Source organism: Podarcis erhardii (assembly GCF_964252035.2).
Source record: "Podarcis erhardii genome assembly, chromosome: 7".
Taxonomy (NCBI): Eukaryota; Metazoa; Chordata; class Lepidosauria; order Squamata; family Lacertidae; genus Podarcis; species Podarcis erhardii.
This window is the reverse complement of record NC_138511.1, coordinates 53,972,063-53,997,923: the sequence shown is the minus strand read 5'-3', so window position 1 is coordinate 53,997,923 and position 25,861 is coordinate 53,972,063. Positions and strand designations below refer to the sequence as shown.

Here is a 25,861-nt window from a genome sequence, read left to right as displayed (position 1 = left end):
CCACGGTCCTTTTCAGGCATTTGCGGTGAATGCACAAAGAGGACTGTGGGCTAAACGCTCAAGCCCCACACCCCCGTTCCCACAGGAGACTTCCCCCAATTCAGCAAGAAGGTGTGAAGGAGGGCCAAAGCTCAGTGGCAAAAGCTATTCCCCCATGTAGAATGCATTTCTGCATGTTATGCCCACTACTATATGATTATATATGCAGTTTATCCTAACATATACAGTTGTACCTTGGTTCTCAAACAGAATGTGTTTCGGGAGTCCGTTCGACTCCCGGAACCGTTCAAAAACCAAGGTGTGGCTTCCAGTTGGCTGCAGTAGCGTCCTGCAGCCAATCGGAAGCTGTGGAAGATGCACTGGACGTTCGGCTTCTGAAAACTGTTCAAAAACCAGAACACTCACTTCTGGGTTTTGATTGTTCAGGAGGTGATTTGTTCGGGAGCCAAAGCGCTTGAGTTCCAAGGTATGCCTGTACATTTATGGATGAAGAACCATATTGCAAAATTTGGAATACTGCAAATTTTGAAGGACAGCTTTGTTTTGGTTTGCATATTGTTTCAGAAAGTGTGCATTTGGTACGTTTGCTTTTAAATGTGAACTGAATCAAAATTCTCCCCTATCCTTAGTTCAGACATAACACTCAAACATGGCAAGTAATATACATTTAAGGTCAAGACTACAAAGCTGCAATCACATTACATATATTTTTGATACATTCTTTGCTTAGTGTCTTCTCATGGGAGCTAAACCTCAGATAGGGCTGCTCCTCTACCCCATGCTCTCCATTTACAGTATAGTTTTCCTCTTTTAAGCATTTTGAAACACTGCTGTAAAATTCTTGCAACCATCAGACAAAATAAGAGTTTTCACTGCTTCAGAGATAAGCTTTCTCTCTACCTTTTATTTTCTATTTCCTGATTTGGCACCAAAAAGACCCAAGAAAACATCTCTTGTGCACGGGACACAATTCCAGACATAGACAAAAGCTTGTTCCTCATGAGGAATCATGAAATATGATCTCTTGCCAAATGCATAGCAAACCAACAAATGAACAACTTCTCAGCCTCCTCTTCAATCTACTGGGAACACCCCGTTTGCTCATGTGCACCTAGCCCCAGCCCTGCCTTGACATTTGTTTTTAAAGTGGAAAAGTGATTGCATGAATCCACACAATAACCAAAGAACAGGCATCATCAAAACTTCTGGGTAAAAATGTCACTTGCTCACATTCAGGCTCCATTTCCTAGGCTGGTCCTTTTCTAACTCTCTTCTGGTTTGTTGTCATGCTATAAGCACTCTGGGTCAGGAACCCATATCCACCCCCTCTTCTGTTTCGCAAGTTCTCTGTGGGCAGAACAGTAATCAAGAATAACCACTCTTTAGGGTTCCTGAAGAGCTTTTGTTTCAAAGGGAGACCCTTCTGCACCAGGGGCACTTGGCTTGGGGTAGCCAAAGAGAAAGGGGAACAGATTTTGTGGTCAAATTCTGGACCAAGTGAAAGCGTGCAAGTTACCTGTGCTAACGCCATCCTGCGGAATGGAAGACTTAAATCCAGCTGTTGGTGGTAGAATGGGGTCTCCATAGCATTTAAGAGTCAAAGGAAGACATGTGAGTAATAAAATATATCTGTTAGATCCTTTTGGTCTCAGAACTGAGGACGGTTTGTGAGATGACCTTGGAACAAATGCAGTAAGTAGAAAAGCAAGGCTATCTCAGGGAACTCTTCCGCCCAGAGAATACTCACCGTAGTTTCATCTTCATGGAGCACTTGGTCATACCCACTCAGCGCGACACAGAAAATGATTGCTGTGACATCCTCAAAACAGTGGATCCATTTCTTACGTTCTGACCTCTGACCTCCAACATCAAACAGCCTGAGGAAGAAACACAACACTTCATTATTCCCAGGATCCAAAGAATTGCATGGCTAGTCCCACAAGACCAAGCATCATTCTCTGCTGCGCCGGAGCACAGGACTAGAATTGATGGTGGAAATTACAGGGGAGTTGTTGGTTTTTTTTATAGATCAACCTAAGGAAATGGGTGTGGCCTCCAGAGAGTTCTAAGGGACAGGTAGAGAGGCTTGGAGGCTGCATTCAGCTCCTGGGCCTCAAGCTCCTCAGTCATTGCCAGCTAGTGGTCATTCCACACACATCAGTGCCATTTCCCATCACATTTTCTTTTAAGATTTCTTAGCAGTTAGAAAAGTGACAGGAGAATGATACTAGAAAGTGCACGCTAACAACCAACTTTTGTGTCAATAAACACCCCACCTGGACTTGCCCTTAGTCATTTTGATTTTGGAACTTTTTGTGTGTGAAGGTTAGTGCTGCTGTTTAATCTCATTTGCTGTTTAAAGCTTGATGGTTTCAGAGTTCTTTGATGCAATTGCTTGGCATGTTTCTACCTCATGTTCCATTGTCCATTCCTTTTCAATGTCTTTAGACAGGAAGCTACAAAGAATGTGTATGTAAAGTTTCATGACGCTGTCATATGACATATTTATAGATTGAGCCCGCATTTGTTAATTCAGGTTGGAATTTTCTTTGTCACTTTCTGCTCTGTGCTATGTTGCACGATTATGAAATGCGAGGGTTGTTGTCTGGCTTGAGCAGAAAGATTGTAATCCCACACAGCGGAAAGTTGCATAGTCATGATAATCTGTTTGCATTTTCACATCACACTAACCGGAAGTGGAGGTTTTTGAACGTGAAATGGGTTTCTACAATGCCAGTTGTTTTGACCCTGGTTCGAAGGATGTCTTGCTCTGTAGGCTGGTAGTCAGCACCTCCGATTCGATCTAAGCTGTCTAGGTAGCTGTAAAGTGGAAAACATTAAGGAAAAGCATAAGGATATATGAGGTATAAGGATAAAATACGTTGTAATGTTTTTCTTTGATGCTTAAGGAGGGAAAATTCTCTTTGGGAAAACATACTTCTAAATGTCAGAAGTTATTTAAACAACAAAGAACAGAATTAAACCACATATAAATATACTGTGTGGGAGAGGGGGGTGTTATTGTTTTTGTTTGTTACTATATTACATCCTTTTTTGGTTTTATATTGTAAATTGTCCAGTGATCCTCGGATAAAGTGTGGTATAGAAAATGAATGAATGAATGAAATAAGCAGTGCTATTTTTCTAGAAAGAGAGATGCCAGAACTCATTCTCTTAGAATGCAATGGCACTCGCCTGAGAAGTGCCAGAACTGAGTTTCCATGAGTTCCAGCTGAAAAAAGCCCTGCATGTTATACATTACTTATGCAGTTGTTCAGAGAGATCCAACGGACATGTAGGTGTATGCCATTTTTCCTCCACTACCACCGCTTCCTCTATTCAAGTCAACAGAGATCTCTTGCTTCCAGGGGAAAGTGGATGTATCCCCTCCCAAGTCTATGATGGAGGTTTGAAGTCCGCCCTCCAACATTTCCCCATTCCAGTCTTTCCTGGGATATATGTTCCCTTCTCTACCTTGCTCCTATGATTCCTATGGTGCCAATCCCCAAGTGGTAAAGTATGGAAGGAAAACCTTTTTCAGTTCAAGGGCCACATTCCTTTCTGAGGGCCACATGCCAGTGGTGGGTCACATGCTCATATATCCCCCATATTTTGTCCAGACAAGTAAGAGGCATTATCAGAATTGAAGGATGCATTGCAGCCAGGCAAGAACTCTTCGGACATGAAGCAGTGCCAATGGAGGGTTTGGTCTGGAAAGAGCTTCAAGGGTCAGAGAGGAAGGCCTGGAGGGCCACATTCCTGTGGTAGTCTGGAGAACAGCTGCAGCTATAATTCTGAAATTTTGCAGGCTTTGTGCCCTCAGAGAGGAAAGGGTGATCATACCTGTAAATTGCATCAAAGTCTGTCAGAAAATAAAATAGATTTCCTTTCTTTTCCGTTTTAAAAAATCAAACTTTAAAGCTGCCCTGCACAAAACCCCTGATTATATCTGCCTACAGATTGTACAGCTTAATCCACTGGAGGGCTATTATGCCTGCAAATTTGATCCACTTCTGTGAGAAAGGGAAAAAAGAGCTTTGTTTTTAACAGATCTAATTTGGTCCTGAATAATAAGCTGAACTGGAAATACAGAGTGACTCTGAAACCAGTCGAGGATGCTTCTGATACAAGTCCTCAACCCATATGCACATCCTGAATGTATTGATCTTATCTTCTTAAATGTTTTATATTGCAACAGAGTACCATTTTATGAGTCAGTCATTAGCGTGGTGAGCAAGCGGAAAGCTCTATTGCAGTTTGCTGCTGAAGGCAAAATTACATCTCTTGGGGCACAGTAGGAAAGTGAGTGGCTGAGCTATAGGAAGAAAAGCAGGAAACCATATCAGGAAATGCCCTTCTGGACATCTTCACATGTTAGCATTCAGCCTAGCAGAAAGATTTTCCCCTTTCCATTTTTTTAGGCTGCACAGAGACATTATTTAAGTGAGTTGAAAGTGGTGTGGTAGAGGCACCACGGATAAATGAATACATGCATTTCTTCTCACCAACGTCATCTCTGGCCAACAAGAGTTTCTGAAGCACTTTGCCAGCTTGTGATAGCCTGGTACCCTCCAGATGTCTTGGACTACTTCCAGCTCTAGCCAGCAAAGCCGGTGTGGCAAAGGACATAGTAGACTAACCAGCTAACACCTATTTTCCAGAGATGACTGTGGCTTGAGGGTACATGGCTGGGGCAACAAGGATTCTCATAGAATTTCATATATCATCAGCAGGGAAGAGTCATAACCACTGGCATTATCATATGCCTCCTTATTATTTGCATGTGACCTCAGGTAGACTGCATTGCATGTAATTACTTTTTTTTAATTACAGAATGGCTTTTGAACATATTAGCCCTGCTGAAGATGACAGTTCTGTTAAGTAGCTGTTGGCATCTGGCTCATTTGACTGTCACATTGGAGCAGTTGTTGAGGCCCTGAGCCATCAAGAAGGCAGAATATTCATCCAAACCACCCCTCTCTCCAAAAGGTATAGGCTAGTTTGGGACAGAAGAGTTCCTGCAACTGTATTACATTTTGGCTGTGAGCCCTGGAAGACCTGTTCCCTGCCTTTCAGGCTTTTTCCAGCCAGCCTGGGAGGGCAGGGCCCTGACTGCAGGGTCTACAATGACTGTTAGCAGCTCCCCAGGGTTTCATGTTTGAAGCCACACAGAGTGGCTGGGGCAACCCAGTCAGATAGGTGGAATACAAACAATAAAATTATTGTTGTCATTATTCATACAGAACCCAGAACCTTCTGTGTACAAAGCAGTACAGCTCATCCCTACTGCTCTCCCAAACCGATTGAGGAAATGCCCAGATAAAAAAAAAGGACAGTAAAGAGATTACCGTATTTTTTGCTCTATAAGATTCACTTTTTCCCTCCTAAAAAGTAAGGGGAAATGTGTGTGCGTCTTATGGAGCGAATGCAGGCTGCTAAGCTATCCCAGAAGCCAGAACAGCAAGAGGGATTGCTGCGCAGTGAAAGCAGAGACCCCTCTTGCTGTTCTGGCTTCTGAGATTCAGAATATTTTTTTTCTTGTTTTCCTCCTCCAAAAACTAGGTGCGTCTTGTGGTCAGGTGCGTCTTATAGAGTGAAAAGTACGGTATGTTCTCACATTACAGAATCTTGTCCTTTATCCAATTGAGGTGACATTGTGACAGCCATTCTTCGCTCCCTAGCTAATCCTCAAGGCGGAGGCTGGTCCTTGGGCAACACTGATATATGGGCCATACCAATGAAATATATTAGAACCGTACTGAGCTGCTTGCAACTTGAGAATATGTAAGCTTTTGAAAGTGATGAACCAAATGCATGTTGTACGAGACAACTGGGAGGATTTTATCCTAATGAGCATCTCAGCGGCTGCCTCAGATGAAAATTGAAGTTGATACAGTCGAATGATGCAGACCTGCTATTACCACAGGGGAACATCTGCAGTGTGGGCTCATAAGAGTTCAGTCTGCCAACCGTGCACTTAGGAAGAGCCCTGCTTCTGGTTCAGACCAAAACCCCATCTAGTCCAGCCTTCTGCTCTCACAGTGATTGCCCACGTATGTGCACAGAAAAAAGTAACTCTAGCTGAAAGACAACATATGGAGATCTGCATTGATCATTGCAATACATCCTAGATGACCCATAGGGTCCCTTCCAACTCTACAATACTATGATTCCTAAACACTTTTATTGTATAAAATTATTGTACAATCTTAGAAGGGACCTTGACTATGACTATCATGAATTTACACATCTGAATTTGCCACTATACTACTATATTTAACCATCTTTCTCAGCTTCTGAGCTTCTCCAGGGGTATCTGACTGGCTGTAGTCAAGAGAGGCAGCATGCTAAGCTAAAAGCATTGCTCTGACTCAGCATCCCTTCACAAAACTGAAAGGCAAAATGTACTCAACTCTAAAAGGACAATGAAAGCTCCGCTCCCAAGAAATCCAAATTGTGGGCCAGGAAAAGCTGAATTCTCTGAGCTGTGAAACCATTGTGGAAATTGATCTGATGTGCATAATTTTGCTTCCTTTGCATCATTTATTTTGGTTTTTGTTAGCCATGGAGAGGAATGAGTATCATGAAGCGGAAGAGGCTGTGGGTTTTGAGGAGCCTGAATAGGCATTTACTTACAACAACTCAGGGAGGAGTTGCTGTGCCGCTCAAGTCCTGCTTGTGAGCTTCCCATTAGTGGTACCTTGGGTTACATACGCTTCAGGTTACAGACTCCGCAAACCCAGAAATAGTACCTCAGGTTAAGAACTTTGCTTTAGGATGAGAACAGAAATCATGCTCCGGCAGCGCGGCAGCAGCAGGAGGCCCCATTAGCTAAAGTGGTGCTTCAGGTTAAGAACAGTTTCAGGTTAAGAACAGACCTCCAGAACGAATTAAGTACTTAACCCGAGGTACCACTGTACCTGGGTAGCCATTGTGAAAAAAAGTCACAGGACCAGATGGTCTTTGACCTGATCTGGCAGGGCTCTTCTGATGATCTTAAAGTAGACCAGTACTACACACCCCAGTCCAAGAGTACGTTAGGCTGTGACTGAGATGAGCTTTAAACTGGGGCCTTCTAGCTTTGCTGCTCACACTATTGTCATTCCCCCCTCCCCCCTCATCCTCACCTTCACAACAACCTGTGACAGGTGGATTAGGCTAGGCGCTTGCAGGAGCTTTGTGGCCTAGTTGAGATTCACGAGAGCTTGCCTTCCCCCAGACTGAGTGCAACACTCCAGCTCCTAGATTACACTGCCATCTTTTTAAGCTTAAGAACTTTGGCCAACCTTGCAATATCTCAACCTCCATACATCCCTCCGGGTCACCCAGCCAGCTGGAGAGGCCCACTGTCAACGATTCTCTCTTTCTCAGCTACTGTTTTATCCTGGTTCACTGGAAAGGTTAAGCATACAAGATCTCACTGGGGTACGGTCTGGTGTATGCCACCAGCCAGCTCTGGGCGGGCCTGACTTTGTGCCAGGATAGGATGACTTCTTGCAAGCTAGTGGCCTGCATGAATTAATTCCTGGCCTCAGTCCAGTTCAAAGCTGAAGGCTGTCTGTGCAGTAATTTATATGCAAACATATAGCGCTCACCATCAGAACTGTAGCTTGTCTCTCTGTTGACAGACAAGCAGGGGCAGGGTGGCCAGAAATGTGACCTTGTACCCCTCCGCCATTTTCTTATTTCCGTTGCGTATCTGACAGGCACTGTCTTTACCAACTTTTTGGCACCTACTAAAGACCTATACTTCTACTGGACCCGAAACTATTCTCATAAATGAAAATTGTTTTAACTGGGTTTATATATGAAACTGTTTTACTGATGCTGGAACTCCGTGGACAGAGAAACATAACATTTATTTATTTAAGGATATTAATAGGTTGCTTTTCAGACAGAACTCTGAAAGTGGTTTATATGAAAGCAAAGACAATTTGATTGCTTTTGAAGAAGCTGTGAATAACTGGAGAGCTGGAGAGGACAAAGGGTGCAGAAAGTGCGGTGAATAGAGGGAACCTTCCTCACCCTTTGGACCCCATGGGAAAGTTCTTTTTTCTTTTTCTTTTTCTTTTTAAACCATGTATAGTGATAATGCCATAAACACTAAGAGTGCTACAGAAATAAGTAACTAAAAGTGTAATCCTCACCATTTCTACTCAGTAAGTCCAACTGAATTCAATGGGGCTTACTCCCAGGAAAGTGGGGTTGAACAGCAGCCCAACTAACTAAAGTAAGGACAAAAAGTGCGTCATTGTACAATCCTAACCATGTCTACTCATAAGTAAGTTCTACTGAATTCAATGGGGCTTACACCCTAGTAAATGGGGTTAGAATTGAAGTTTTACACATCTTTCGCAAGTCTAACAAGATACATCATTTTTCCTCTTTTAAAAAATGAGATAATAACAGTGTGCTCTGATCTGAACCCAGAGTCAAGCCTTCCAGGAACCACTCAGAAAAATGGCGTCCGGGTGGATTTTTGCTGAATCGGCAAAATGTCTGGGAAAATCTGGACGTATGGCAAGTTAGGCTAAGAAAAGCCCCCCAAATGAATGTGTGTGGGGTTTTTTGGAGGGAGATGTCCCCCCCCAAAAAAGTCTCAAACAAACAACTTTTGGGAATATGGCAACCCTAGTCAAGCGTCCATGTTCTCAGTGAAGCCATGGTGTTGTTCCATGTCAAGCCTCTAGGGGGCTCTCTGTGTATGGGATGAACAGACCAGCCTATTCCTAGCCCACTTCAGTTTTGCATAAGTTCATTCAAAAGATGCTCTGTTCTGTTTCCATGCCAGGTTTTTTTTTAACTGCACAAAAATTTGCATTATATTCACATGCTTGTATGCATTTTACCCTGAATGCACATTTTTGTACACATTCTGAAATACACATTTTTAGATGCAGGCAGGCCTTTTTGTGACTCAAGAACAGTACTGTAAAATTAGGAGGAGTAACAGTGGGCAACAGTGTTCGAATCTGTTGTCTGGGAAGTACAAATTTGCTTAGTTCACTTAAAAACACAGGCTGAAAACACTCCTTAAGCATCCACACTGTGTATATGCAGAAACAAAGCAAGCAAGCAGACCAGGAAAAAAAGACCCTGTTGAAGAAGGAAGTCACTATGACAGGGTGCGACCAGCAGTTATTAATGGGACATACAGATAAAATAAATGCTCATGTCTCCATACCTGTCTAATCCTCTCCTCCTCAGTATATGTTTCCCTCTGTTTCTTAATTTTAGTTCCCCACATTTCCATAACAGTTTGTGATTTTAATTTTTTTTAAAAGCAAAATCCTCCTCTACATTTCAGTGTGAAATTCTCCTCATATACACACATTTTTGTGTTACAAACTTGCCTAACACGCACACTTCTGCAAGCAATTCCCCCTCACAGAATCTATTTTTGTATGCTATTTTCCCGAATATATGTATTTTAAGCACGCTTTAGTATACACATTTTTGTACACGTAACTTGGCTGCAGAAGTGCACTGCAAAACTCAGGAGTGCAAATTTAATTTCAGTTCACATATTCTTTCCGAATGTGCAAATTATGTAGGTTTGCCTTTATATGAAAAATGAATCGAATTCCCCCCCATCCCTAATTATTGGATAAGACTGCCTTGTAGCCATATTGACAGCCACCAGCCCTGTTCTGTGCCCACATCTGCATCTGAAGATTAGCTTGAGAACCCCTGAACCAGATCATTTGCATATATATCCTTCTATAGCGCCAATGTGGCTTAGTGATTAGTGTTGGACTAGGACCTGGAAGACCAGGGCTCCAATCCCCACTTGGCCATGTAGCTCACTGAGTGGCCTCTGGGTCAGCCACTGCCTCTCAGTCCAGCCTACCTCACAGGGGTGTTGTGGGGATTACACGAGGAGGATGGGGGAAACTGTGTGCGCCACCTTGAGCTCCCTGAGGGAAAAGGTGGGATTGAAATGCAGTAAATAAATGATTATGTATTTCACAATATTCAATTTGAAAGTTGGGGAAAACTGTGGAAAATTGATATAAAATTCACAGATTGCATACTATTAAGAGAGAATTTCATGAAAATGGTATATAGATGGTATATCACACCAGTGAAAAAGATGTTTAGGAAAGAAAATAGCAGATGTTGGAGATGTAAGGAAAAGGAAGGAACATTTTCTCATATGTGGTGGGAATGCAAATGCATTAAAAATATTGGGAAATGTATAAAATGAATTGAAAAAAATGTTTAAAATGAATTTTGTTAAACATCCTGAATCCTTTTTGTTAGGTATCTCAAATCAAGAGCTACCAAAAGAAAAATGGACATTATTTATGTATGCTACAACAGCAGCAAGAATCTTGATTGCACAATACTGGAAGATGGAAGAAATACCATCAAAGGAACAATGGAAGAAAAACTGATGAACTATGCAGAATTGGCTAAGCTAACAGACAAACTATGAGAGAAGGACAAATATATACTGTGCATATATATATATATATATATATATATATATATATGCAGTAAATAAAATATGCCATTTTGTACATGTGACTTGGCTGGAAAACTGCATTTCAACATTTAGAGAAGTGTGAATTTGAATGGATGGCTGCATTTTGGTTTGCATATGTTTCGGAAAGCACAAATTTGGTAGATTCGCCTTTAAATGCACACTGAACTGAATTTATCCCAGCTCCACTCCTTATCTAGCCTTCCCTGTGCTTTTGCTCTCCACTTTAGTTCACTTTTCCCCATTTTTATTTTTTACAGTTCCCATCTTCCTTTGCCTAGCAGGAACAAACTCCCCTAGCAACCAACTATCTGAAAATGGCATTTGTTTCCTTTATGGCAGACTTGCGCTTGTTAGCTGGTCTCTGCTGAATAAAATGCTTTAATGGGCCTCTGTGAATGAGAGCCAGAGAGAGGGAAGGAGCAAAGAGGGGCAAGGACAACAGCCTCATTGGGCATTCCCAGGTTGTAAAGGGAAAAAGAGAATAGGCTTGTCCAGCAGGCCTGGCACAGCCAACGCTTCTGTAAATGCCGCTTTGGAGCGCTGAGGACTGCATACAAATGATGGAGTCTCAGAGGCTTGAGGATGGCAGGATCAGGGATGATATGTCTGCAGGAGTGGAGGAAGGGAGGTCAGAATGCCAGGCTCATCTGCAAGTGTGGAATTGCGAGCAAGGAGGGCCCTACGGCATCGCTCTGTATGTAGGGTTGCCGTACTTCAAAAAGCAAAATTCCTGACACCTGCAAAGTTGTTGAGCTTTATTTAGGAAGCTCCCAAAATTGTTGAGCTTTTTAAAGGAAACCACCAAAGTTGTTGAGCTTCCGGCTGCTTGTTCCATCACATTGTCATATATCCAGGTTTCCCCTGACATTTTGCCACTTTGGCAAAATTTGCCGCTTTGGCAAAATTCAACCCTGGCGCCATTTTTACACTTGAAAACAAGGACATGTCAGGAATTTTCCTGATGTATGGCAAGACTCTGTATGTAGTTCAACAACATCTGGACGGCCACAGGCTTCCTACTTGGGCAGATTTCTGCCTGTCTCAATAACTTCCAAAACAGGAACAGGGACCCCTTTTCAGCCATACTTGGCAACTTTCTGAGGGACACGGGCCAGAGATGGGTTGGCCAGGGGCAAAAGAATGGAAAACCAAGAATGTGAACTGTACCTTTGTGCTATATGTTAGTTTCTAGACACACTCGTCCATCTCTCGCTATCCACCATCCATGATCCAAGCATGATCAGAGTTCAAAATCACATTAAGACAGGGCAAAAAAAATTCCCCTCAAAGAAGGGTGTAATGCAACACTGCTTGTGAGGGGGAAAGCGGCCTGGAGGTTTGCATTTGGGCCTTGTGTTCCCCATGCTTCTCCCAAAATTGGCAGCCCCAAATCCTCCCCAAAGAGAACAGAGAATAGTTTGAAAAGGAAGGGCTGGTAGCCATGTTCACTGCAGAGCTTACGTGAGTGCAGATGGAGACAACTTTAACAAATAAGGTAGGCTTTATGTGTATTGATTATCCATTCAGTCTCTGGCACAGGAAGGTGCATGTGCTCTTATGGGGAGTGTCTGTGGCCAGTGATGATAAAGAGAGATGGCTGTCCATGAATGCATCTTCTTCCAGATGCTGCCAATGCACAAAAACATATGTGTATGTTCTCTCACTATCTATAGCATCTCTGATCTAAGTAGGAGGAAGGCAGTGAAAGGACTTACCCATCCTACCGATCTTAAATGGACTCACTCATTCTGACTTCCCCCTGCCAAAGACCCTTGAAGTTGGAAGTCACTGTCTTGATATACCTCAGAGAGGCGGCCTTCAAGCTATCTGGACCACACACCTGGCTGGACTTTGAGATCACCAGGAGATATGTCCCTTCTCACAGCACCCCAGATCTCTGAGATGTGGCATGTGGTGCATACCTACATTCAGTGAAGGGTCAGAATTGGAGCAAAATCATCAATTCATGAATTTGGCAAGGGCTAGAAATAACAAGAAGTAGCTTCCTCGTGAGGTCAGCCTGGCGATGGCTCACTGTGGGGTGGGCCAGAAATTCCCTACCGTTGGTGAAAGGAACTGCATTCCTTTTTAAATTAAGCTTTTTCTAAATTGCCATCTATGCATACAAATTTGCGTATGCAAAAGTTGTGCAAATCTGTGTCTGCTTTTTGTTGATTCCCTCCCCCCCCCTTTTTGGTGATGTGTACAAGGGGCAACCTACCTTTGGCAGCCTTCCCTTCCATGGATTATTGCAGCCCCTTTTAAAGGTCACTGAATATTTACTTATTTAATTTCTATGCTGCCCTTCATCCGAGGATCACAGGACGGTTTACAAAATAAAATCACAAAAATACACACCATAGTAACAAAGACACCCCCCCCCCAGTTTAAATGGTTCAAAATATTGTTTAGTTTGCCCAAAACTTAGGAGAAGAGAAATGTTTTTGCCAGTCACCTAAAAATATGTAACGAAGGTGCCAGGTGAGCCTCCCTGCATAAGCGGGGAATAAGTCTGTGCTGAGCCTTCCTGCAGGATTTCAAAAAGGGGTCCAATGCAGAGAGGTAAGGGATTGAACCTGGGACTTTCTGCATGCAAAATACTTGCTCTGCCTCTGAGCTGCATTCCCTTCTCTTAACAAATCCAATCATTTGTTGTTGTGCTGCCGCCACCATTTCCTGTGGGTGACGTATCGTATCACTGGCCAAACTCCTGAATCTTTCCTCCCCTGTGCCAAATTATGATTACTGATACCTAAATGCACAGGATCCTACACTTTACTCTGTGGCAGTTTCACAAAAGTTACATCTGATGGAGTTGCAGTCGGCAGCAAAAGCGCAGGCCAGCTCTGCTCAGCAAAATATTGGATAAAATTAATTTTTTAGACACCACGCTGGTTGCTACTTCCAGTGTGCAAAAGCATCTTTGCCAAGTGAGAGCTTGAAGTTTGAAATGAGTTCCAATCTTGTATGCCACGAGGCATCGTATTCTTCCCAGCAGGGCCAGCCTAGGGCGTTTTGCAGCTGGAGGCAGAACAGAAACTGCCACCCTCCCACCTCCTCCTCCTCCTTTTCCCGAGGCAACTGGAGCACCCTGGAGAAGCCCTGGCATGCTAGAGCAGTGGGGTAGAAAAAGGGAGTCTGGAGAGGAGCAAGGAACAGTGATGGGGGTCCGGAAAAGAACAAAAGGCAGCGAGTGGGGTGCTCCTGCACTCCCTGGGTCTGCTGCCCCACCCAGCTGTTCCCAGGCTGCCACCTGAAACAACTGCCTCACTAAGTCTCCTGGCAGTGTTTATATTTTTTAGAAAAAAAGATGTCGGTACTCATCATGAAGTTGTTACACTAATTGCCACACTTTGGGGGGGGGGAGGTGCCAGTACTGTGTACTCTTGAGTACCTCTAGAAAAAAAACACTGCCTCCTGGGCAGGTAGCCTTGCCTCCCAGCCACTTATGGGTATCATGATAAGGGACATCACTGGTCCATCTAGACAGGTATGGTCCACACAGGCCAGCTGAGATTCTTGGGCAGAAGTTACCAGCAATGGCTCATTAGTTGGGGTGGTGATGGTGTGGCAGTCCTGTGCTCACCAAGATGGGGATGGGACAAGGCAGTGGCCAAGTCAGAGGAACTCCGGGTTGGCCAACTCACCACGGCCAACTCAGAGCTCTCCTGACCTCACCACAGGCATGGGCCTGCAGAGCCACCACTAACCCGGAGCTCTCCTGAACTTATCATCCCATCCTATTGCTGCCCCAGTGAACGGCAGCACTTTTGCCACTGGGGAGGCACTGCTGCTGCTCTGCCCCCTTCATGGGCCACTGCTGGAAGTTGCTGCTTCCAACAGTCCTGCTGTTTTGAACTCTTTAAATGAAGACCATAAAATGGGTGCAATGGGTGCAAAGCTTGTGGAAAGCTATAGCCTCTCCTTGAGACCTATGGGACCTATGGGATACTCACTACTGAGCAGAGTCGTTGAGCTGATATTCTCGGGACCGGTTGAAGCATTCTTGGAGGCCAGAGTCTGCCCAAAGTCTCATCATTGCTGAAAGGAGTTCTGGAGAGAAGGGCTCTGTGTCCTCCATCCGACTGACAACGTCACAAACCATCTTTGCATCAGCCTGGAGAGAAAGAGAGAAGAAGCCTGACATGTCATATTTGCACAGTGTTGAAGAATCCACCGGAAGGAAGCATGCAAAAAGCAGGAAAACATTCAATTTCTTAAACCATTCATTTCCCCCACAAAACTCATTTGTTTTAGTTTCCTGTAGTTGGAAAGGCACTCATTATCTGAAGAATTACCACCAGTTTTTGTCACTCCCGCTCATTTCCCACTGATACTCATGTGAGTCTCTGGTGACCCACCAATTGTGAATTTGGAAGCAAGTACAGAATTTCACACCTGTTGTTTTGCATTAGAAATTAAGTTTCTAGTCCTTAAGGATATAAAAATAGGCACAGAAGGGTGTGTGAGCAATGCCTTGTGAAATTTTAAAATGGCCTGGGGAGTCTAGAGAGAACTTCTGAGGTTTCAGGGTAGCATCAGTGCCCTGCATAACTCTGTGCCCTTCTACCCAAGCCCAACAGATGTGGGATACATTGGACCAAGTATGGAAATACATGCAAATTTGCTGACGTTTCACAATTGATGATGATGATGATGATGGTGGTGTCAACTGCAGCCCAAATAAGGTTGTTCCCTTAATGTGGACAGCATTATTGATGAGCATATGTTGCTTCACCTCTGCCAGGAGAACAAAGGAGGAATTGATAGTGCCTGTTGTATGCATACTTAAGCTCTGGAATATTAATACTATAACAACCAATCACCCATTTACTGAGCACTCATCCTGATTTGCTTGCAAAAAGTTTGCAGGGAGATTAGACAATGTAGCAAGCATTATTCCCCACTCCCCACTGTGTTTCCCCACCACTTTCCTTATTGCAAGAAGTCTGATTTTGCAGGGCAAGCAGGTTTGCAGTGCAAGAGCTCCAATCAACTATAATGGTGCAAACTAAATTTGCATGTATGCAATTGAATCTTACCCCCAAATAGCAACAATCTACATGAACGTTTCTTATCCATCAGATATCTGGTTGCTAATATACATAATCAGAATATTCATTCTCTCTCTCTCTCTCCTCCCCCCATCTTCCTTCTTCTGTTTTCTACCTTTGAAGCATGACTGCAGCTTTTCCTTTTCTGGCAAGACCTTCACACGGTGCTGTAGCTCTGCTGATGAAGCTGTTTGCTAGAAAGCATCAATTTGTTTTCTTCAGACTGCAGAAACACACTGTTGCAAGGGGCAGGTGCTTGTTCGCCAGCAATGGGTTGGGTGCACATGCCTCTCAAGCCAAGCAGTGACACGGTGTAATTTATTGTGGCACTACTATAATTTGGGGGAACTGTATGCCAAGGAAAATACGATGGCAATTGATGACAACGATCCTGTGGTCAGGAGTTGGCAATGTAAGGCCCCACAGCCTGTGTCTTGCTTGCCAAAGCTTTCCCCATACAATGACTTAAAAGGAGGATGAGCCATTGCAGAGCAGCAATGCAGGTCTGGGGAGAGCCTGGTTGAGCCAGACAGGCTGCCTACCTATACTCTAGTTCGGTGATTCCCAAACTCTCCCTGCCCCAGATCACTTGCTGAGGGTTGAGGAGGTCTGCTTAATGATTTTTCTGTTTGTTGTAACAATTGTAATGAGCTGCGCTAGATGCTGTATAGCTTTTCAAAACGACGTCATTTTTAAAATAGAATTTTAACTTGTAAGCAAAAGAGATATACACAATAAATTAATTTCTTCTTCTTATTATTATTTAAAAAAGAGAGCCTTACAAAACAACTTTGCAGCCAGGAAGAGAACTGTATGGCTTTTAACTAGATGAAGATTCAACTCATGGGTAGGCAAACTAAGGCCCAGGGGCCGGATCCAGCCCAATCGCCTTCTCAATCCAGCCTGTGGACGGTCCGGGAATCAGCGTGTTTTTACATGAGTAGAATGTGTCTTTTTATTTAAAATGCACCTCTGGGTTATTTGTGGGGCCTGCCTGGTGTTTTTTACATGAGTAGAATGTGTGCTTTTATTTAAAATGCATATCTGGGTTATTTGTGGGGCATAGGAATTCGTTCATTCCCCCCCCCCAAATATATATATATAGACTGGCCCATGTGACAATCCTTTAGATATTTGAAGATGGCTATCATATCACCTCTCAGTCTCTCTTTCTTCAGTCTAAACATACCCAACTTCCTCAGCTGTTCCTCATAAGGTTTGGTTTCCAGACCCTCTGTCATCTTAGTTGTCCTTTAAGCATGTTGCAGCTTGTCAATATCCTTAAATTGTGGTGACCAGAATTGGACACAGTATTCTAGGTGGGGTCTGACCAATGCAGAATAGAGCAGTACTGCAGGCAGTGACAATTTTGTGATGCACAAGCCCACCCTGCCCCCGTTCCACCCTTGTTCTGCCCTTTTCCAGGTCCAAAAGGACCCACACGCCGGCGGTTGTGCATCCATTGGACATGTGAAAAATGGTCCACAGCTATATTACTTCCCTTGATCTGGGCACTAAACTTCTGTTGATGCAGCCTAGAATAGAATTAGCTTTTTGTGGCTGCATCATGTTGTTGACTCATGTTAGCAATGCTGTCTGCAGCCTTGGTGTACCTCAAGGATTCCTTCACTTGTAATAGCCTGCCACACATGTTTATGCTGGCCCCATGTAGGCAGTCTGGGGCATCAGTCAGCAGGTTGTAGGCTGTTCTTTCTACAGTTGCTAAAAGTTCTGGGCTTCAGACTGAAGTGTTCAAGGAAGATGGTTGGGAAGAGTGAGAGGAGAAGACATCTCACAGCCGGCAAAAATGTGCGATGAGTTGCTTTGGGAGGGGCTGATATGCAAGCTTGTGGTCCTGGAGGCAATCTGGCTGTCAGGATATCAGTTCTTTAAGAACCAACATGTCCTTAAGGACTTGTCCTTAGGCAGATGAAGGTGATGGACTATATGGAACTGGCGGAAATGACAGGCAGAATCCGAGACCAGGGAGAAGAGTCGGTGGAGGAAGATTGGAGGAAATTTAAAGACTATTTACAGAAACACTGTAAAATTAATATCTGTTAGAAGGATGTTGGAACAATATTTTATGATTTTAGCAGGAAGGATATAAAGGATTTGGGAATAACTGACTGTTAATTGGTTAAAGGAGGAAAAGTAAAGCTACATTATATTAAGACAATTTACAGGACAAAAATTTTAAAAGAGGGAAAGGATTTGCTGAAATAGATAATAGACCTAGAATACAAAAAAGGGAGGTGTGAGGAGGTCAAGGAAATAAGCTAATGAAAGAATGGTAATGAGGAGATCTGATGCATTTTCTTTTTTGCATTTTTGTTTTTGTTTAACGGGTTTTATTTTTCTGGTTTTTTTCTCCTCTTTTTTATATTGTGCTGTGTTGTTTTGTTTTTGTTTAATGTGGTATGTTTATTTTTTCTTTCTGTAATTGTTGAAACTTTAATAAATATTTTTTTTTTAAAAAAAAGGACTTGTCCTTAATCCTTCAACTTGCACACGTGCTTAAACAAGTGCTGTGCCAGAATCCATCCTCCTGTTTCTCAAACTTTTCCTCCCCTTGCATTTTTCTACCTCGTTCTCATAATGTCTGTGAGGTTTCAAGCTTATCTTAGCGATGTGAGGTAGCCAAGACTGATGCACATTTTCTTTCTTTCCAGCAAAAAATGACTCCAGGCCTTTGCAGCCTGCCCACCCACGCTTCCTGATCTGAAAAAAGTCCCAGGAGAGGACTTACCCCATGCTGCCTTCTCCTGGGCTTTGACTGAAGTACAGATAGCCAGGAGGAAGCAATGTAATGTGGAAAGCTGGTGAGACGGTTGTGCAAAGGAAAGGAAAGACACTCACCAGCCCCCTTGGCCACCTTGACATTCAAGCAAATGCAGCAGAAACCCCCAACTCTGTTCCAAAGAATGTCACTGTTTTTTTCTTTGATAATTTTCAAGTGTGATTTCTTTTTGGAATTAATTGATGAAGAGTGGGTTAAAAAAAATAAATTGGGAAATTTCCCTCTGGTGCAGCACTCACTTTGACGACATTGGACTAAATGACTAAATGCATGTCTATATCAATTTGCATTAAAAAAATACTTTCTCTAAATAGCTCCAGTGAGGTACACGAATACTTCACAGTTGTGTGCGTGATATTCTGCCTTCAAATAATGCATTTTACAACCTCTGAATGTTAATTCCTTCTTTCTCTTGCCATCATTGTTTCTGTGTTAGTCTTGTTGCAGTTAAGGATGGCTGTCAAACATCACATCTCTCTCCCCCCCCCCCGGGAGCACCATGCTTTTTGACGCCGTCATTTCGCCTGCTCGGAAGCCAGTCACGTGTGCCTATTTTACCCATACATGTGCACCAGTGGATCTCTTGGCAGACGGGAGATGGATGTGTGACGCGGTTCTGTCGAAAAGCATGGCACTTGCAATGCTGTGAGGAGACATGAACGTTCCCTCCTGGTGGTGCTATTACCATAGTAGAGGCTCATTCATGCACGCAAGTCATTATTTGGTAATGCTGCCATCGTATGCAGAGAGGAACCTGCCCCAAGTGTATAGTAATCGGGCACAGAGAAACCAAACATTGTGCGACTTCACGAGCCCTTAGCTAAGGCCATTGGGGGCACTTTTGCTGCTTTCTAAAGCTTTCCCTCCCACAGCTATATTTTAGAATGTGCCCAGCACTTTAAAATTAGGTCAGGAATGAGAGGTTGGCTGATCCAAGTAAGTCCTTCCATGGGAGGAGGCGGTTTTTGCCGATTCCTCCTCCCTCCTTGCTCTACTGCCCACTTGGTTCTGGGCGCTCCCCCATCCCTAAAGAGCAGGTTTTTCTGGTGTGGCAAAGGGAACGAGCAGCTGAGACTTAAGGCCACTCCATTTCACTTAGGGATCTTTGGGTCCATCCCAGGCTCACAGGGAACCGGTGCACAGTTTGAGGGCACTCTCGCATCCCACATTCTCATTGGAGGCAAACGTGTTTGAAACCATTTTGTTTAAGCAAGCCTAACCAGACATGTCTTTTTAAGCCCATTGTTGATTTTAATTATCTGTTGAATACTTTTAAATACCTATCTTTAACATACTTTTATTGATAGTTTTAATACTCTATTGTTGCTGTTTTAAAGCTGTTTACATGTGCGTAGCCAGGATTTGTGGTTTTTTTGGGGGGGCAAACATTATGTTGGGGGGGGCAGAAGCGAGTTATCTGCGACACAATCGGTCAGTTAGTTATTTCTAATAGTGAGAAATTGAAGCAAGTAAGGCGCAAGAAAGAATTCAATGGCACATTCCAGTCAGGCAAAAACACATGGGGGGCAAATAGAGGGGCTGGGGGCCACATTTGGCCCCCAGGTCTGAGGCCTAGATTGTTGCTGTTTAAATCATGGTGCATTGATAAGCGTCCAAGGTGTTGCAACAGGTTTACACTTCTGTTTATGCCACGTCCTTCCTATCTTTTTCCATGAGAAATGGTATTTTCTCTCCACTTTCTGCTATGTGGACAGAGCTTGCTTATCTTAGGAAAAGGCACCTTATTCAAGGAATGCCAATTGTCACAGATCTGATTTATGATACAAGGGAAGAGGAAGGACATCAATGGACAGTGATGATATAGCAGAAACAAAATCTAAATAGGGACACAGGACAGGAACACATCTCTAGTGACGCTGAGATCCTCAGCTTGGGACAGATGCTGAGCTAATGTGTCAAGACAGAGGAGTTATTTTGGAACCCACCAGATCAGCAGAAATGGCACCTCCCATCCACTCATTTTAAAAAAATAAAAAACCCCACATGATGGTTTTCACTTTTATCTCTTTTCCAGTGGAAGTCCTTATGAAGGAACTATCAAAAGTCAATGGAAAGGAGACGGTGACATAAATGTGTCCTTGGCACATTTCCTCAGAACAGAGGTCACCAATCGCCCCAAAGTGAATTCCTAAGCTCCTGAGCTCCTTCCCCCTGTTACTGCCCCTTTGATCCCTTGAAGAGTACCTCAAACCATAGAATCACAGAATTGTAGAGTTTGCTTGGACCCCAAGGATCATGTAGTCCAACTGCCTTCTATCCAGGAATTTCAACTAGATTGCACATGACAGATGACCATCCAACCTCTGCTTAAAAACTTCCAAGGAAGCAGAGTCCACCACCTCTTGTGGAAGTCTGTTACACTGCTGAGCAGCTCTTGCTGTCAGAAAGTTCTTCCTGATGTTTAGTCAGAAACTCCTTCCTTGTAACTTGCTCCCATTGGTTCAACTTCTGCCCTCCTGAGCAGAAGAAAACAAGCTTGCTCCACCCTCCATGTTACAGCCCTTTAGATATTTGAAGATGGCTATCATTATCTCCTCTCATCTCCTCTTTACCAAGCTAAACATACCCAATTCTATCAAGCGTTCCTCATAAGGCTGGGTTTCCAGGCCTTCTATCATCTTGCTCACCCTCCTCTGCACACAGTCCAGCTTGTCAATATCCTTCTTATATTGTGGTGCTTAGAACTGGATACAGCACTCCAGGTGTGGTCTGACCAAGGCAGGGACTGTTACTTTCCTTGACTGGGACACCAGACTTCTGTTGACTCATGCTGAGCTTGTAGTCTACCAAGACCCCTAGCTCCTTTTCACATGTCCTACAGACACGCCAGGTGTCTCTCATCTTATATTTGTGCAGCTTCCAGCTTAAGTGCAGAACCTTGTGCTTGTCCCTATTGAAATTCATTTTGTAAGATTTGGCCAAATGTTCTGATCTGTTATTGTCATCTTGAATCCTGATTCTGTCTTCTGCGGCATTGGCTACCCCTTCAGGTTTAGTGTCATCTGCAAATTTAATGAGCAGTCCCTCAATATCTTCATCCAAGGCGTTTATAAAGATGGTGAACAAGAACAGGCTCAGGACAGAACCCTGCGGCATCCCACTTGTCACTTTTTCCCAGGTCGATGAGGAACCATTAGTAAGCACTTTTGGGGTTTGGTCAGTCTACCAGTTACAAATCCACCTAACAGTTACTTCTTGCAGTCCACATTTTACCAGCTTCTCTGCAAGAATATCATGGGGGACTTGGTCCAAAGTCTTACTGAAACTGATACACTACATCTACGACATCCCCCTGACACACCAAGCAAGAGAGAGATTGGTCTGACATGACTTGTTTATGAGAACCCCAAGCTGGGTCTCTGTAATTATAGCATTGTTTTCTAAGTGCTCACGGACCAAAGGACCTTAGCTGAAGGAGCACATTCCATTCCATTCCTTTATTTAAATATTTCTAGAAGACACTTTTCACAAAAATACAGCAATGTACAAAATTACAGTGCCTTCGATAAAAGCTTCAATGAAAGCTGGTTGGTGGTGGAAAACATGTTTCAAAGATCTGCCTGATCTATTGGATCCAACTTTTACCCAAGACCCCTTGGAAAAGTGACATTTGCATGCACATACATTCTCTCTCTCTCTCTCTCTCTCTCTCTCTCTCTCTCTGCGGTGAGGGGAGTTAGAAAGGGGAGAGAAGTGACCAGAGGCACTCACACAAAAATCCAAATATGCCTGTGGAACTAAAAAAGGTTGCCAACTCCCACCTTAGCAGATTGGATTGAAAAAGGTGGAAGGGTTCCTCCCTTGAAAACTTGCTTCCTTTAAAACTGAACGAGTTTGAAAAGGAAAGAAAAAATAACAGCCACACACATGCACCAAAGGATCTCCACACAACACAGCCACCCACTGAAAGGGCACTGAGCCCAGGCCTCCACGATATGCATTCGTTAGCTGATTTAACAAGCAATTAACAGTCCAGGCAGAGATGATGCCCCTTCCTTTTCGAGCTCTCCAGGACATGTCTCAAACTGTGAGTGACCTTAACATCTCTCCCCCTCCCCTCTGGGCCCAGCAGGTAATATTTTGAAATGCGACCTGGCTGGGTCCCCCCCTTCTCTTTCCAGGCCAGCCTTCCACTCTCCACCTCCCTCCCTCCCCAGCCCTCCAAGGCAGTGGGATTCAAACCTCCTGCCAGGCTATGCCATCTGTACCGAAGTGCACAATTAAATAAGACAAAACAGGGAAGGGGGGAAAAAATCCACCACCCCTCTGCATCCTAGCAGTTTCCATCCCACTGGGGTTTTGTTTAATGAATACCACGGTGGTATTTCAGACAGGAGAGAGCTAAAAATATATAAGTGGGCACTCGAGGGATGGCTGGACCAGGGCGGAGGGGAGGGGGAGAGAAAAGACAGCTTGTTGAAAGGTGCCACAATTATTCCTTTTCCCACCCTGGCTGTTTTCCCATTTTCTTTCTTTTCTTTTTCTTTTTTTAAAAAAACACTCTGTTTTTCAGCTGCTACAGTCTCAGGGTTCTCTGAGGCTTATAACTACAGAGCAATGCTATTTATTTATCATGGTGAATTACTGCTGGGCAGGCATGCACTAAGCATAAGGAATGGGGGGTGGAGTCCTTGCCCCAGTTCTTGTTCCCCTGTGAGCAAGAAAAGAGAAAGAGAAGGATCGGGGCCAGTGGCACTGGTAGGCATCCAAGAGGCGGTGTGGGGCAGCGTTGAGAGTATCATACTAGGACCTGGGAGACTAGGGTTCAAACCTCTACTCAGTGATGGAGCTCATGGGGGGCCTTGGGCCAGCCACCAACTTGCACCCTAACCTACCTCACAGGGTTGTTGTATGGGTAAGATGGAGGAGTACGAGAGCCATACATACCACCTTGGGCTTCTTGGAGGAAAGATGGGCTAAAGATGCATGCATGCATAAATAAATAAATGGCTCCCAGCAATGCTAACTGTTGGTCCAGCCCTCCCTCAGTCCCTTGGCTTATCTTGCAGTGGCTGAAAGACAGTCTGCCATCTTGAATTTCCCACAATCCTCCTGGAGTGAACGCTACAGGGCAAGGAACTTGGTGGGCCTGTTGGCTATGGTTTTCTCTGTCACCTGGAGCCACGGTGTCCCCAACAGAATAATTGAAGGGGCTTGTTTTCTTTATGGTCTAGAGTGGCCAGGTGAAAAAGAAGACAGGGCTCCTGAAACTTTGTTTGGTGAGTGTGGAGAGAGTGAGAGCTTTTAAAAGTACAGGAGCCCTGCCAGTAGCTGTAGCTTGTCACAAAGCCATTAAAGGTGCAGGAGTCCTGTCTTCTTTTTCACCTGAAGCATTGCAACTATTCACATGGTCTTGATTCTGACCAGCAACTTGTGAAATGGCTAAAATGGGTGGGAATACTTTTGGTATGTGGAATAAAGGTTCTAGGACCAAAAAAAAGGCGACATTTTAAATCTGAGGAGTTTTAAAATCTGGCATCAAGGTAAGCATTGCCCTCTGAGACGTGCTGTTTAGTCTTTCTCTCACACCCAGTCAGGGTGGTCAAATGGGGAGGGCTATATCTAACCCTTTCCCTCCATGCTATTTTGCTGATCAGGTTTGACCCCTACCCTCCCTCCATAATTGCTGTGATTCTCTACAGGGGAAATCTAGGAACATAAAAGAAAACGAATCCATCTCTCAACATAGCAGTTAAATATTATATATATGTTTATATCTGGAGGGTTTTTTTTCCCAGCCAGAGCTCACCAGAGCTCAGCTCGAGCACCTCTCAGGTGGGTGCCATTGCCATTCTGAGAGAACAAGGAAATTCACGGTGAGTTCCGGCAACACTTTTTCTAGAAAAATAGCACCATATATATGCACAGTGTGTATTTATCGTGAGTTAACACAAGGTAAAGAAAGGAGGGCATGAGCATTCTGTAACGACAGGGGCTCCTTCCCATGGGCAGTCCATTGCAGCCTACAGATGATGTTCCCAGATCTCCCATGCGCTGACAATTCTGCTACATTAATTACAGCGTGAATATTTGTCCCCACCTTCCAGCGCTGAGCTCTGAACAGGCAACTAATTACTGGGTCCTTAGCACGGCGCGGCTTCCCAGCATGAAGGGAGCACCCTACAAATCATCCAACGCGAGCTGTATTTAACTACAGATGTGTGTCCGATTGTATTTTTTAAAAAAGAGTAGACCACGCCACCCATATCTTCTCTAAATTTGCATTTTCTCATCTTGCTGCTTCTGTCACACTCTATGCCCATCAGATCTGATCCCCTTTAAGCTGCTCTTTTTCAGTGGCTAAAACAATTTCTTCCTTCCTTCCTGACCATGAGTAGCAATGTCTTGCAGGTTACCAAATTTGGATGAGTGCTGCAGCCTGCTAGCCAGCTCCGTTTGCATGGCTGGTGGAACACCTGCCTTTAAAGCCAGTGCATGCAATCACCCCCCCCCCCCCGAGACAGATCACTGCCAGGTGACATTTTTCCATCATTAATTTGTGGACCATTTAACATGGGTACTATTTTGGATTTTGGTTTGAGAGTAGAGATATTCTCCACAGGGGTTAAAAGCCCATCCTTGGACATGTTCTTGATAAGATACAGTGCTCTGAGTAATTAATAATGATAACAGGACTTATTTAAAGCTTTGCAACGGTGCTCAGCCTGGCCTCCGAACCTTTGCAGTTGCCACTGTTTATAGCTGCTGCTAGAGATTAATTGGCTACATGGAAGCAATCAGGGTGAGGGTTTTTTGTTTTGTTTTTTGTTTTAAAAAACACAATTCAACTTCCTAACTCCTCTCTGCCCGGTAATTTGAGCACTGCCTTAAGTTTCCATGGTGCTTCACAGATATTGCTGCTGTGCTCCTTATAACAAGACAAGTTTGTATTATTATCCCCAGGCTGGCCCAGGACATTTTGCTGCTTGAGGCAAAACCCCTGGTGCCATGCTCCACCACTACTTCCTGTCCTCACAGCCACCAACTGCTCACCACTTGCCACTGCAAGAATCATGAGCTTTGGAAACACACTCAGAGAGAAGTGGGATGATCAGGGTTTGGCCGAACACAGGAAGGATCCCTCTGGGTCCTTCCGCTCAAGGTGGGAAGGGAAGGGCTGAGCCAAAGCATCGGGGTGTGTGTGTGTGTTAGTGTGCATGACTCTGCTCCTCCCAACATGGGTTTAGACAACACCACCTGGCTAAAACTCAAGTCTTGTTGCAGGAGAACCTTCTGCCAGTCTCAGCACAATCTCAAGGAGAGTCCAGTTTCCCCCTCCCCAAGGGTGGGGTTCTCTTTGAGCCTTTCTTTCCAGAATAATTTAAAAAATAGTGAGCCAGTGGGTGCTTTTGTGGATCCCTGGCAGCAGAACACATCAAACAGCAGGTTTGTATGCCAGTGATGTTTGCCAGTGTATATGGTTTAAGATATAACGGATCCTGTAGGCTGATGGAGTACAACTCCCAGTTTCAATCCCCAGCAGCATCACCAGGAAAG

The 25,861-nt window shown here is 44.1% G+C and overlaps 1 protein-coding gene across 2 annotated transcripts in view; it reads right to left on the bottom strand.

Annotated features, from left to right (window-relative positions):
- Positions 1-25,861, bottom strand: part of GNAO1 (G protein subunit alpha o1) — a 168,399-nt gene that overhangs the window by 34,003 nt on the left and 108,535 nt on the right. For both annotated transcript variants that reach the window (XM_081871607.1, XM_081871608.1), the window contains exons 4-6: positions 14,446-14,606; positions 2,692-2,820; positions 1,748-1,877 (exon numbers count right to left, since the gene is read on the bottom strand). In XM_081871607.1, the coding sequence (XP_081727733.1) occupies positions 1,748-1,877; positions 2,692-2,820; positions 14,446-14,606 (420 nt within the window). The remainder of the gene's footprint in view (positions 1-1,747; positions 1,878-2,691; positions 2,821-14,445; positions 14,607-25,861) is intronic.